Source organism: Populus nigra, chromosome 13 (assembly GCF_951802175.1).
Source record: "Populus nigra chromosome 13, ddPopNigr1.1, whole genome shotgun sequence".
Lineage (NCBI taxonomy): Eukaryota > Viridiplantae > Streptophyta > Magnoliopsida > Malpighiales > Salicaceae > Populus > Populus nigra.
The window spans coordinates 2109315-2124562 of NC_084864.1; the positions used below are offsets into that span (position 1 = coordinate 2109315).

Below are 15248 nucleotides of genomic sequence, written 5' to 3' on the forward strand. Positions count from 1 at the left end.
CATTTCTTCAATCTTTATATGGGGTGGGGATGACTGTAAAGTTCCAAAACAGGTGTTCAATTGACTAAATTGACGAGAAAGAGATTTTTATTAAATAGTTTTTAAGAAATTCATTGTGTTATTGCTTGATGTTAATGAAAATATGTAGTATAAAAACACAAATCAATATAAAAATTGAGAATCGACCTTCCATCATATAAAGTTTAAGTCTTTAAAATAAAATATAACCTCGACTATCTTGTTCTACCATTGTTAATGCCCGTTTAATGTGAAGAGAATGATAAGATGTGTTTGGATCTCTATGTTAACTTCAGTAAGAGTAGTCGGGTGGTTGTAAATGTGGATGGGATCTTCATAGCAAGGATCTCGGGTGTTCTCAGATGCAGATGCGACACACTTCCTATTAATTACTTGGGTCTTCCTCTTGGCTCTAGTCCTAATAGGATTTTCACATGGAAACCTGTGCTCTTCAAAATTTGTAGGAGACTTAGCTCTTGGAAGGGCAGGTTGTTGTCTATGGTTCGGAGAGCTGTTTTAATCAAAAGTGTGATCATTGTCATCCCACTTTACTACATGTCCGTCCATGTTTTGTATCCCAAAGACAGTAGCTCAAAAGATTACAACATTGGACTAATGTAGCCTGGTCTGTCATTATTAGAGAAAAATACAGACCAGGCTTCAGCAATGGACTACCTTAGTTTAGCAAAAGACTCTCTGTGACTTGGAGAGGTATTATTAGCAAAAGACTTAACTATTCCTGGCAAGGATCAGGATAACAACCTGATGAGAGATAGCTGCAAACTTCAAATGATAAAGGGTAATTAGGTAGATTTTTGGAAAGACACCTGGCTGACTGGTTTCTGTTTAGCTGACTCTTATCCTGCACTATTTCGGCTCTCTTTTTGAATTGGATAAGACCCCTTAGAGCTAGAGAGAATCTGAATCTTCATGGGCTAATGTTTGATCTAAATCTAGTAGGAATTCATCGAACGAATAAAGATAAACTAATTTGGGAATAGGGGAAGGAAGGTGAGTATATTGTGAACTCCTGTTTGCTTGTCTTTGACAGGAAAAGGTTTGCTGGAACTAAACCATATGCTACAGACACTTGGAAATCAATTTGTCCTCCAAAAACATAAATGACATTATGACTCGCTCTAAATGAAGGTCTCTGCACTGGAGTTTTCCTCATCAGGAGACATATTTTGAGTCATCAATATGACTATTGCTTTTTTTGTGAACAACATTCTAAAATTATCTCTTATATTCTCATGCATTGCCATGTGGTTTGGAAATTTTGAAATAAAATTGTAGCTTAGAGAGGCTTGAACCGAGTAATATCTTGCGTTCTAGATGACCTTCAATGTCAATAACAAGACCTTCTGCAAGATAATTACTGTAAGTTTAAAAGATTTATTTGGGGTGGTTTTATGTTTAGTATTATTTGGACTCTTTAAAATACTATAAACAATTTGGTGCTCGAGGAAAAGCAACTTATTAGCGAGGATGACATATGGCATTTGTTCTAATTTTTTTTTTTTTTTTTTTTTGCAAGATAGATCAGAAATTTGAATGTTTTATTTTAATATATAGGTACTGACCTATATAGAAACCATGAATCCATCTTGTCTTGGTTTTGATTCTAGTTGGATTTTGTAGTTGATGTTCTAGTAGTAGGATTGAGTTTTTCTTTTATTTTCATGTTATTAGTCTTTGGCTTTGGCTACAATATCTAAGTTGTTAAAGCCTTGTTTCTTTGTTCATATTTCCTTTTATTTATATATTCTTGATTTTATAAAAAAAAAACTATCTTGTTCTACAAATAAAAAAATAATAATTGTGTTATGTTTACGTACATATATTTGAAACAACTAAATAGTATTTGGTTAAATACTATTAATGTATTTTTAAGATATAAAAGGGTTATTAATGACAACAAGATATATACTAATTATAATATTTTAACATATATTTTTTATATATGTTAAACGATTCATAATTTATTAACCTTAAGTTTTTTTATTATATTTATTCTTAAGTTCAAAAAATAAAAAAATAAAATAAAATAACAACACACATATATATAAAAAGAAATTCTTGATATAATCAATAATATGGACAAAAATGGTTTTAAAATTAAGATACGAAAATATTAGTATCTTTGGTATGTTTGTAATTTTATTAAAAAAAATTAGTAGTATTATTAAATCTAATCAAGCGGTTTGATCTTAAAACATATTAACTCGACTCTTTATCTAGCTCGAGTTTTAAATTAAACCATGTAAGAGCTTATCCAAAGTAAATCATTCAATTTAATATGTTCAAATACAACTTGGATGACCGATAAAAACATGATACAGCTTTTAAAAAAACTTTAAGATGATAATTTTTTTATATTGAGACAATAATAGATTGGATCGACCTCAGTTATCCTGCAACCTGGATCGACTTCAATAAGTTTAATAATTTTATTGTTTTTGTAAATTACTTTTATTTTATTTTATGATAAAAATTATATGTTTGCAAAATCAAGCACCAACTCTAAAAAAGACGTATTAAGATCATGATAACCCTACAATAAATAAATTATAAATTTCATTTCCTAACCAATCCAATATTGAAAAAAAGTGAAATAAAAAAAAATTGAAAAATTAAAGGACTAAAAACAAAAACAAAAAAAACATATCAAGTTTGATGGGTAAATCTGTTTAACCCAAGTCAATATATCAAACCCACAATTAGGTAATGAACTCCATTAGGATTAATAACTTGTTTTTTCTAAACTATTTTTCATTTAACTATATGACAACAAAAATAAACGATTGCAAAATCGAGCATCAAATCAATACCAAGACTTTTTTAAAAAAAATATGATAATCTCATAGAAAGCAAAACAAAAAAAAATTATGAAACTCAATTTTCAATTAACCCACTATCGAATGATAAAATTGAAAAAAAAAATTTTAAAAAAAAAAAGGAAAGCTAAACTCGTCAAACCTGTCAATAGACCCATGGACTTTCTAAAATTTAGAACATGTTTTTTTCTCAAAAATATTTTTTTAACTATATGATAAAAAGAAAAATAGACGATCACATAATCGAGTTCAATTTAAAAAAAAGGGTACCCGGCTAAACCCGTGAACCGGGACAACCAGGGTTACCTTACCAAACTCGCACACTGGGTCATTCACACCACAAAATTTAATAACCTAGTTTTTTTTTAAATCATTTTTATTTAAATAAAAATTTAAAAAATCAGACTATACCGCGATGTTGTGATATTTTTCTACTACCAACTTGATGTTGTGATATTTTTATGATACCGCGATAACCATATAAATGGTAAATTAAAATAAATTATGAACTCTAAATCTCCATACACACATCATATAATAACAAAATTTTAAAATAAAATCAATAACCAAGGAAAAATACAAAAGAAAAAATATTGTGAAATACTATTACAATCTACTGTGCTAATAGATACGGGGAAAATTATACTTAATTTTAGTCGGATAACTTAGTTGATATCTTACCAAATATTTGGGGAAAGCAACTAATTTAGTCGGTGGATGTATCATTACCAATTAAGACACGATTCTAATTAAAGCAAAAACATGATTACTTAATTAATCGGAACCTTCCAAGCATTAGGGGAACATAACAAAAATATTATATTGTTTCCATCTTAAAGACATCTCCAGTGGATTGCAAAGGCAAGAGAATATCTTAATAAGATCTCATGCTTTGATTACTTAGGAGAAGTTAATTTACTTGTTCTCTCTTGGTGATTAATGTTTATTTGAGAATGTGGTTGTGGTTGTTTTTTAAAATATTTTTTATTTATAAATGTATCAAAATAATATTTAAAAATTATTTTTTTAATTTCAATTCATCAAAATAATATTCTAAAAATATCAAAAAATATTAATTTAAAATAAAAAAATATAATTTTTTAAAAAACAAAAAAACAAACAAAGTTTCAATTAACTATAGCATTAAGATTCTACTAAGACTTGATGTGACTTCATAATCAACTTAGGATGTGGATATTTTCTCTAGGACGGAGACATCCAAACAAGTAGTCACAGTATTTTCCATTACCAATCCTAAGGTGTTTGCCTCAGGTTTAAAAATATATTTTTTATTTTTTATTTTTTGGGTTCAAATTTAAAGGCTATTATCCAAAAATAATTATTAAATTCATATAAATTCACTAAGCCAATGTGAAAAATAAACTCTTAAAATTGTAAGAAAATAAGACTTAGGATATACTAGATGATCCCATAATATTATTTTTAAAAATATATTATTTTTTTTCAATTATTTTCCCTTTTAAATCTTACAAACACATGTTTTAAAGACTTAACTACAAAAAATGACATAAAAAATACTTATTTTGTACAAATATTACCTATTTGTGTGATGTGAACATGCCCAACAGTACTTTTTATAATTTTTGTCAATGTTTAGGATGCAAGAAAGTGTTTCATAAATAATCTCAAAAACTGGAGAAGGATCCATGATTCTTTTAAAAATAGGTGGTCATATAGAGATCTAGATAAAAGTAATCACAAAGATTGAAGAATGATCATTAATCCTTTTAGAGACAAATAATCACGTAGACTTGAAGAATAATTCCTAATCTTTTTGGAGACATTGAAGATGAGACACGTATCAAGGTTCAATAGAGATATAGAGACCTTATCATGGAGATTTTTCATAGAGATACACTTGGAGAGATGGAGATATGCTTGAAGACATGGAGATTTTATAGGAGATTTTTATAGGGGAGACATTAGTGATATGGAGAAAAATTACTATTTTTTATTGAAAAGTTCAAATAATGGAGATACAATTCTTGGAGATAATATGAAGATTATTTGATATCAAATAACTCATCAAGTATGCATACTTCTTTCTTTTCTTGCTCTGGTTTTGTTTTTTTTATGAACTGCTAGAGGTAATCTTTGGTAATCTGTCTTTTTATCTCTCTTTGCAGAGTGTGGCATTTTTTAGTGTCATACTTATGATCATAGTGAAAAAAAATAGAACTTAATTATAAGCGTTTTTTATGATCGCGTCATTTTTTTATGGTCAAAAAGGGAGTTATGAGCTCAAAGAATATTAGTCGATCACAAATATACCTCTTAGTGCTCCTTTTAAATGTTTTTGTGACTGATTGATGGTGTTAAAGAAACTTTACTTATGAGTGGAAATGAGGATTTCCTTATCTAGTCATCTTGGCTTCTTCCACCGTAAATAATTTTCAAATAATTGTTTAGCATTAAAGAGATTTTTATTAGGAAGAGTATACAATCTTTTTTATAATGAATAGTTATAAATTTCATTAATCAAGATTTTTATGGCAATGGGCTAATGGGTCTTTTCATGTTAAGCACTTATTTATTAAACTTTTAAATATAGGCATCGATGCTCTCATCTTCTTGTTGTATGATTATGAAGAGTTCTATAGTTTTCTTTTTAGTTTAAATGTTTTTGTCGAAGGAAGAGATAAGTTTGGAGCTAAAATCATAAAAATTAAGAATAAAATTAGATTTTATATTATGATATCATACATGAATTGGGCCTCCCCAAACATTTAGAATTTATAAAAAAAAATGCTATTTATCTTTTATCTTCAATAATAAAGGCTGTACTTCAAGCAATGTACATGATGTATGTCCCCTGCTCTTAGCTACTTGTTTTTCATCAATGTCTTTGTCTTGATTGAATATTTCCCAACTTCGAACAGTCAGTCTACTTGGAAGTTCCTTAAGGGAGAAGCTTTGCTCTGATTATGTCATTTAAACGTCTTCATTTTAGGTTAAATGAAAAAATGGGAAGGTGGCAGCCACCACTAAAATATTGTTTATTGAAATATATATTACTGCGCGTTAAAGTATATGATACTCATTGTATGCCTCATAATTTTTCTATAAAATAAGATTAGTCCTAATTATTATGATTTTTTTTAATTATAATCGTATAACTTGAATTTTCGTTGTAATTTCCACTTGACTTAAAACACGTTTCTTTTTTAGACACTGGTCAATTTCGCATCTGGGGATTGTGGTTGGCATTCCTCTCCGAGATGTTATGGCTCCCTTAACCTTGTTGCCTTCTGGGGATATGGTGTGGAGAAGATTATCAGAAAATCGAAGCAGAAAGTGATATATAAGGAGGTGATTTCTGTGAAGTCACATCCTTCTTTACCAGCACAACGATGCGACTCTCTGTGGAAGCATGCAAACAGGAGCATCAAGGGCAACTATATACTTCATTGAAAGAGATTTTCCAACATTACAGGCATATTGCAACATGGAGGAGTGCTTGTTCTCCAACTGTCCAACATGTGTTTTTTTGCTTTCTTTCTTGTTGGTCTGTGTTCCAAGTATTTGATACTATTTGTAAGGAATATTTGATACTATTCCAGAATCAGCTGCGATTTAAAGCTCCCGAATTGGAGCTCGTGTAACTTTCCATGTTTGAGCAACCTTCACGAGGTATTCAGGGTTATTGCGGGGGTACATGCCATCCTAGGGAAGTCAATGGCAGTGTTTCATGAGACCTAGACTGGCATCTTCGACCAAGCAGCAACCCTCAGGAAAAATAACCAAAATTCGTTTTTTAATCATTGGTGTTCATAAATTCTATCATTGACTACCGTACGAGAAGACTGATTCAGAGTTCAAACATTAAGAGCTTTGACGGGAAGATTCCTGCCACTGCGCATTGTACTTCAATTCTTGGAACTCACGCCTATGGATGCATGGAATTACATTTACCATTTACAACACGTTTAACCATTTCTGTAAATAGAAATGAAAGCGCCAAGAATGTTATACAAAAATTAATAGCATTATATAAAATCATTAATTTGAATCTTAGATTTGCTGAATATTTTTTTTATACAAGCAAAATGTGAAAAAAAATTAAGCAAAAGGGAAAGACGAGGAAGAGGAGGGGTTACAGAAGGCACAAGCAAGGAATTGCACACTAGCAAAACTTTTAAACACTGATTCCGTTTTCATGAAAGAAAAAAATGATGACAATTGTGATCTGAGATATACAAATAGGATATTAGAAGAAATATAATCTGAAAATATGTGATCAGTTAGCAGGTACTTTTGTTGAGTTCTGAACTTTATGTTTCACTTGAGAAAGAACTTCCAGACATCTCTATCAGTCATCTCCTTAACTAAATGCGCTCCGAAAATGCCTTCCTCATCCACCAGGCTTCTTAGCTGTCGTGCTCCATTACTGAAACCAACATAATTTCTCTTTGTTGCCAGGTATAATACGCCATATGGAGGCCTCAAACACTGGTCAAGCAAAACAGGAGTTAAAAATGGATCTATAATAAGAATAAACGTTAACACCATTAGCCACTCACTTTTTTGAGTTCAAGTATTACAGAATGGGACTTGATACTTTATCCTCTTTCAACATGGAACGTGCATATAAATTTAGTTTAATCAGGTACTGACAAGGGTATCATTTGTGTGGCTCTTAAGATCAAATTAGTTATGCCATATTTACAAATGGAACTGTCTAGCAAGCAAACTTCTTGTCAATAACACCAATCAACTAGCACATGTTCAATACAAATGGAGAATCAAATTCACAAGTTCATATGGCTAGAGATTATATGAAAGGTTAGTTTATACGTACAAGTACGGGGCATAAAATAACATTCAGGTATCAAATTAGCTCAGCAACACAGAAAATCAGATTTTCCCATCCTGCATTCATGTGCAAGTAGTGCTGCAAATGAGCCAAGCCATTACAGTCGCTCAAAGCTCAGCTTGCTAAGGGCTCAACTTGAACTTGTTTGTTAAGACATAATGAGCTTATGCAAGCCTATTTTTAAGCTTGCTATATGAAAGAGTTGAGCTTTAGCTTAACTATGCTAAAGCTCAACACTTTTATCCAAGCTTACTCTTAGCTCATGAGCTGACTCAATTAGCTTGGGCATTAACCTTCTAAGCAAGTCTGTTTCAAAGCTTAGAAATAATCTCATTTATAATCTTGTTAAAATTTGAAATCATAAACATTTTGCATAAGATTTCATAATAAAAACTAATTTAATATGTAATAAAGAATATTCTTTTTATGAAATAAAAGTTAATAATAAAATTTAGCAGTTATGTATGTGTTATATGAAGGAGTTAAAAACTGTAAATATTTTATAAAAAAAATCAATAAAATAAATTATGTTTATAAGACATTTTTTGATATTGCAATTATATAAGATTTTCACAAGTATGCCAAAGTTTAAGCCTAGCTTGTTTGTAGGCTTATTAAGCAACTTAAATGAGCCTAATGGATCCTAACAAGTTTTAAATGAGCTGAGCTAGAGTCTCATCCTTCAGACCCATCATGAACATGAGCTGATCTTGAGCCTTATTAAAATTAGATGAGCCAAGCTCAAACACATCAAAGCTCAGCTCAGCTTGGCTCATTTGCAGCCCTAGGTGCAAGATACTCTGGCATAATGAGATAGCAAACATAATAAGTAATCTGTTTATTGTTTCACTGCTAAGGTTGTCACGGTCATGACAACTAAAACAAACTAGTACAGTACTTCATTCAACTACCTTTTTATTCCATAGATTCAAGATAATTTTTTCCAAAAAGAGGATGACGTCATCTTTCAATTCCCATAGGCTTATTATTATCTAATAAAGATGTTATCCTCTATTTTATCACGCTCACTGCTAAAAACTTACCATATATCTACCATATATATCCCAGTTACCTTAGTTACGAATTAAAATAATACAATATTTTCTTTCATAAAACAAAGCAATGAATCGAACAAAGAGAAACCAATAAACTAACCTTTTTGATGACAGCATATAGCTTCTTCAAAGAAGACACAGAGTGTGGGATATCTGTCATCAGAATAACATCATAACCCCCCTCTCCATGACCGGTCTCACTAGCCCTTTCCCATGCCCGGCTCCCTGAAAGCTTCCTTGATCGTCTTGAGGAAGTCTCCTGACCAATGATGCTACCATCTTGGCTACTACATCCATCCATGAAATCCTCCTCAGAAAAGCTCAGGCTCATCCCTGTTGTCACTTCAAATGTATCGCTTCTCACAACAGATAAAACTGTGGGGAGTTCCTCCCATTCCCCAGCATAAAAGTGCACTGATGGTGCCAGCATTTGTCTTGATGGAGTCAAGGGGCTCTCTGGCTGTCGGCTCTGCCTGTCCCGAGCTTGCTCAAGGTTAGCAAGGACATTTGGTATGGTTGTGCACCTTATTGTTTCAGCATTCTGATCTTGGAAGTGCACTGTAGAAGCACCCTGTAAAATTTCTTGTCAGCTTCAATTGGCACAATATCAACAGAGATCCTCAAAAGTCTACGCTCTTACACCTATCTTAAGAAAGAGTATATATGTTCCAATTAATTAACTACTAATAATGATATGGCTGCTATTTGAAATCAGATCATATATGCTTCTGAAAAAATCTTGACCTACTCATAATGGAAAATCGAGTCAACAATCCCAAGTTTTTGTTGCCAATGACCTATATCGCATAAGGGTCTTTAATTACAAAAAGCAGAACCTAAACCAAATTAAATATCCTTATGATATTAAAGGCCTGTTTGGGATCGTGGTAGCAGTTGCGGTTCAAAGTGTTTTTCGCTTAGAAATGCATCAAAATAATTTTTTTTATTTTTTAAAAATTATTTTTGAGATTAGCACATCAAAACGATCTGAAAACATAAATAATAATAATAATAATTTTTAGCCAAAAACAAAATTCAAAATTTATAAGAACACGGTTTGCACAGCGTTCCCAAACGGGCTCTAAATCAGGATGACCATATGGCGTTAGACCATCTTGCATGAACTTCGGAATTAATTGGTTTACACATTATAGCACTTGATATTCAAGAGTACTTGTAAAATTAGCACAAATTGTACTTTGGGTAAATGGCAAATGCATTCCATATTCTAAAAATAAGAAGGCAATAAAAGTTAGTGGGAAAAAAATGCCTGGAAGACAAATCACGTCTACACATGTTTTAGTAACATACAAATCACCCCATATTGAAGGGAACATTTAATCAGTCAATGGAATTTACCTTCAGGCAAGCAAAAATCCCTGGAATACCATAGCTACAACCAAGCTGTAACAATCACCAAAGTGGAGAGATCAAGAGTCAGGTCATGTTGCTAAATTACTTCAAACAAAAAGTAGAGTTATCATGGTAGCAAAGACCAAGGAGCCATCACAACCAAGACTTTCAGGATAGGAGACTACTGAAGTTTCTTGTAAATCATTAGGCTGTTTTTCTTCCAGACTGTTAATACAAAAGGGAAGACTTCAACTCATGAACTTAAAGCATGATTATAAGTAGTAAAACGTTTCCTTGACTTAATTACCTCAAGTACCCTCTTGCCTCTAAAGCTAAGTTGACCATCACGTATCTCATGCTTGAGAACATTAACAAGATCAATAGAGCTGTCCCAAGATTTCAGATACCCTGCAAAAAACGCATTGGTTCTCAGCTTTAAATTCAAATCAATCAATTACATATATTCTGCATCCTTGTGCACCAGTATTTATATATCTAGCAACATGTAAATTGAACTAAAACTTTCACTTTTTAATGCAAGCTGGAAGTGTTACTAACCATCAGTTTTTGAGGATATCATCTCAGAACCAGTGAACCCAATAATATCAGCAACATTAACTCTGCCCTGAAAGAGTTTGAAATGGAATAAATCACAACTCACAACTCTGATCATTAAATAAACAACTATAGATAGAAGAAGTAGGTTCTGAAATGTTCAAGTATAACTTCCAGAACTCACACAAAAGATTTCCTGACAATAACTACACAAGCCAGTTCTCCTTGAAAGAACTAAAATCCCATTAATTTTTTTCGAACCTTTGGCATAAGAGACAACCATTTTTCACATAACCATCAAACAAGGATTATGCATACCTTGAACACATTAAGGCCTTGAAATTCTACGTTCTCCCCAGAATACTTGTAAGGATGGACCATCTACACAATTAAAAATACATGATTCAATTTTGAAGTCAACTTTAGCTCTCCCTCCTCCGCCACCAATGTCAAAAAACTCTTATGTCAAAGTCATAAATTTCTTTTTACCAATAGATTCAAGCAAAACACAATTGCAACAAAACAATCAAGAGAAGAACAATATATACCTTTGAAGGGAGAATCTCCACAGCTGGTGTAGGAAGATTCACATCTCTCTCTGAAACAGCTGACATACTATGGCTTCCTCTATCTTGAGGCGCCAAACCAGGTAAACACTGTGCAAGCAAAGATGGAGCACGCATCTTTCCTTTATAATTCATCCAGAAAATTCCTCTAAAACACAACACAACCTGCAAAAAGATCAAAACTTTGACATTACCCACCACAAAGACCTCAACAAAACCATATCATTAACCATCAAATTCACCTAAAAACCAAAAAGAAACCCAAAAAGTCAAAATTCTAAAATGACCCAGAAAAGCTAACAAAGTAAAGACAAAAAATACTTTACCTTGTAAGAACAAAAGGATGATGATTTCTTTAACTATTCTCTATGGAAAAACTTGTTTCAAAAGAAACCCTTTTATATTATAACGTGTAAAGGCTAAAAAGATCAATAAAACACCGAAAATCAAGAAATCACTGTGTGTTTCCATCAAAAGTCAAAAAGAGAAGGGTTGATATCCTTTATATATTCCAAAGTCCAAAACCCAATAGAGAAGACAAAGAAGCTTCTGATTCAGGACTCCGCAGTAGTGTAACATTTTCGTTTAATTACGATAAAGTACTTGAGGTTTTGTCATATTAACATTTTCCCACTTGATAGTGTCATTTTGGTAAATATTGGAAAGAGACAAGGGTGTTTATGTAATAAAAAAAATATTGTTTCATCAAGTGTCTTCTTTTCGTATTTTTTAAATCCATCTACCGTGAGAGACGCTCAAAAAATAAGAATAAAAACGACCGTGACAGACGGTTCGTCGTCCGTTTGCTGGAGCTGCTAACACGTGGTGGATGGTCATTTGCATCTAAAAAAATATATATTTTTTGGCATTTTTAAAATGCAGATGCCATTTCATGGATTCTTTTAAAAAAAATTCACATCAATTCTTAATTCTTTGTTTTGTTCATATTACATTTATTGTAATATGTTTGTTATTAGATTGTTTAAAAAAATAAAAAGTAAATATTTAAATAAAAATCAATTATTTATTATATATATTAAGTATTATTTTATGTGATAATATTACTTTGTGTTCACATTAATTTATAAGAAAATAAAAAAAAAATTGACTTAAAGTATTAAATTATTCTTAACAAGTGTACTCATCACAACAACAAGGTACCGTTTGGCTCGTGCTATAGTTTTGGTGGCAATTTGGTAATAGGAAAGGAAAGACTAGGGAGATTGATGGAATTGTAGCTTTTGGAGAAGCAAGTCCTTGTGAAAAGGGGGAGGAAAGCGGCGGGTTGGTCGGTTGTCGACTAATCATGTCACCGTGTAGAATGGAGTATCCGTCAATTGCCCCACACGTGTGGCACGTGTGGGTGGTGGTTGCACCATGACAGTTTGACTATTGGTGGCTCATGCTATTGTTTTAACAAGTTTTTTATTCTTCTATTCTTTTAATTTAGACTGGTTTAAGCTTTTAATTAGTCATATTTGAATTAACCTGTCATTAGTGGTCATCAAATCAACCCATTAGACCGTACTAAATTTAATAATTATGGTTTAAAATAGATATTAATTCTAATAAAAATTTAGTTTCAATGTGATAAAGGGTATTCGAATATCTCTACAGTTAAAACTCAAAGGATTAAAAGAAAAAAAATAGGAATGGTTGATTTGTCTGGCAGAGTGCTGGGTTCAGTTTGATTTCGGTGTTTTGGGGCTGATTCTCGGTGCCGGGTGGCTGTGCTGGCCGGAGGAGTAGCTGCTGAGGAAAAGGCTGCTAGCGTGGGGGCTGGCGATGCACAGCACAGCCAGAAAAGGAAACCGTGAGGGAAGGAGCTGGCAACTGTCTTTGAGAAAGGAAGAGCCAGGGGCTAGAGAGACGATCTTCGATTTATAAGTCTCTCGTTTATTTTTATGTTTTAAAAATATTTTAAAAAAATTAAAAAATATATTTTAAATTAATATTTTTAAATTATTTTGATTCATTAATATTAAAAATAATTTTTAAAAAATAAAAAAAATATTATTTTAATATATTTATAATTATATTTCTAAACAAGCTTTAGCTTTGACTCGAGGCATAAAAAAAATATTATATGCTATTTTAATAAAGCAATAAAAAATATAATAAAATGAATAATCATGTAAATAATGTATAGCAACCACCGCAGGCATCATGGGAACTGTACAGGACTTGATAAATATGAATACTATATGCATGAGAGTGGCAAATATATATAGGTCGACGATATTTCTATTTTCATTCATTATACAAAATATGTTTCGAAACAAAGCTATTCATGGATATTTCATATGTTAGATTTATCGTGTATATTTTATATAAAAAAAATCAACTCTTGATTTATGCAATTAATAATGTTTTTAATTTGATTTATTGGAGGGAATTAATAGAATGTGTGTTACATAAGAGATCGTCAATGTGATATTGATCATGAGAAAATCAAGAATTTGAAAAATAATTAATTTCTATTCTTGCAATGAGGATTTTTTATGTTGGCATAATTAGCTGGAGATTCTTGAGAAATTTAGGTGAGTTTATTATTGAAATAAATTCATTTAATTTTGAAATTTAAAGTTTTTTAAATTTTCATTATCTTTTGAAAACTTATCAAGAACTGTTTTAGTCGATATTGAATCGGTTCATGGAAATTAAATAAAATTCACTTCTTTTTAGTGCTCAAACTGTTATTTTTAAACAATATTTGATCAGTAAGAATGGTAATGGAAATTGAACTAGATGTGATATTGGATTTGTGGTTATTCAGTTTTTTTTTTATTATTATTATTATTATTAACGTAGGTATCCGGGTCAACTTACGTGCACCTCGACTAATTCTATGGGTCCTGAAGTTAACGACCATGTAAGTCTCTAGTAGCTATGAGGTTTGTGAAACTCAAGACCTCTAGGAAGCAAACTTAGAATCTAACCAGTTAAATTACAACTCTCAAAATTATAATTATTCAGTTTTTAAATAATTTGCTGATGTTTAACTTGAACTTGTTGGTTTCCAGGTGGGCATTGAATTTTGTAAGAGATATTGGAAAAATAATCTTTGGATTTTGCTTTAAGTTCAAGTTTTAAGGTGATTTTATATTACTTTTAATTTTATTTTATTTTTGGATTTTTTTCTAGAACTTCTAGTAATTGTTTTAAAAAATTCTTATTATTGTAAGTGAAAGAGCTTTATTGTTAGTCAAAGGTTAATTTAGTCTCATTGATAAATCATTTTTTTTAAGTGTAACTCATTACCATTCGAAATAAACCTTCTGTATTTCTATCATTTTATCAAGATTAGATCATGTGTATTGTAAATAAATTCTATCTATTCAAAATTTCTCATCAATTACTGATTTTCAAAAAATAATTCCAATGTAATTAAGTAATTCACATAATGCTTCCCACAATAGACCTTATAGGAATATTTAGTATAAAATCACTCAATCAATCACGTATTCCGAGTGGTTAAAAAAATGGTGACAAGATATATTAAAAAATGGCATGGCAATAAAGGGTCTATGGATGGGAAAGAATCGGTGAAAGGAATGAATGTGTATCACCACCCATTAACCACCGCAGCCGAGATCAGCGCCTCCACAAGCATTCAAACCCATCTTTTCCTCTGTATCAGCACCCACTCTTTTTAAAAATATATTTCTTAATGAACCACATCCTGAAATTCACTTAGATTTGGATCCCATCCTTGCAAAATTTGAAATTCCATAGACTATCTCCGTGTAACTGTTTTTTTCTTATTTTTCTTCTGTCAAATCACAAATTTCGCAGGCCCATCTTAGCAGAGCAGGATTTCAGTTCTGTTGACCAAGCTGACGAAATTATGCTGCAGGAGTTTTACTATAATGATCGACTATTTCATTTATTATAATATCCTTCAACAAATCCCATGTAAAAAATGTCAGGAAGCAAGAAGTTTAACCAGCTAATCCAAATTTAAATAATAAATAAGCATTTAGTTTTGCCCGGTATTAACCAATTCAATTCAAAGGGTGGCGGCAACGTG

At 31.4% G+C, this 15248-nt stretch overlaps 1 protein-coding gene across 1 annotated transcript; it reads right to left on the reverse strand.

The window, feature by feature from the left end:
• Nucleotides 1–6983: 6983 nt before the first annotated feature.
• Nucleotides 6984–11808, reverse strand: LOC133670559 (uncharacterized). The gene is made up of 8 exons (XM_062091074.1): nt 11545–11808; nt 11201–11383; nt 10971–11033; nt 10656–10722; nt 10405–10505; nt 10104–10148; nt 8845–9315; nt 6984–7325 (listed from the first exon to the last, which is right to left on the reverse strand). Exons 2-8 carry the CDS (start codon nt 11351–11353, stop codon nt 7155–7157), a joined length of 1071 nt encoding a protein of 356 aa, XP_061947058.1. The 5' UTR covers nt 11354–11383; nt 11545–11808; the 3' UTR covers nt 6984–7154.
• Nucleotides 11809–15248: the final 3440 nt, after the last annotated feature.

What these genes read in the sequence shown, in the direction of transcription:
- LOC133670559 (XM_062091074.1), bottom strand. Translation starts at nt 11,353, where the DNA reads ATGAATTATAAAGGAAAGATGCGTGCTCCATCTTTGCTTGCACAGTGT. An exon ending in GAGGCAAGAGGGTACTTGAG is followed by an intron (nt 10,149 to 10,404) that starts GTAATTAAGTCA and finishes TGATTGTTACAG; the next exon opens with CTTGGTTGTAGCTATGGTAT. An exon ending in GGATTTTTGCTTGCCTGAAG is followed by an intron (nt 9,316 to 10,103) that starts GTAAATTCCATT and finishes GAAATTTTACAG; the next exon opens with GGTGCTTCTACAGTGCACTT.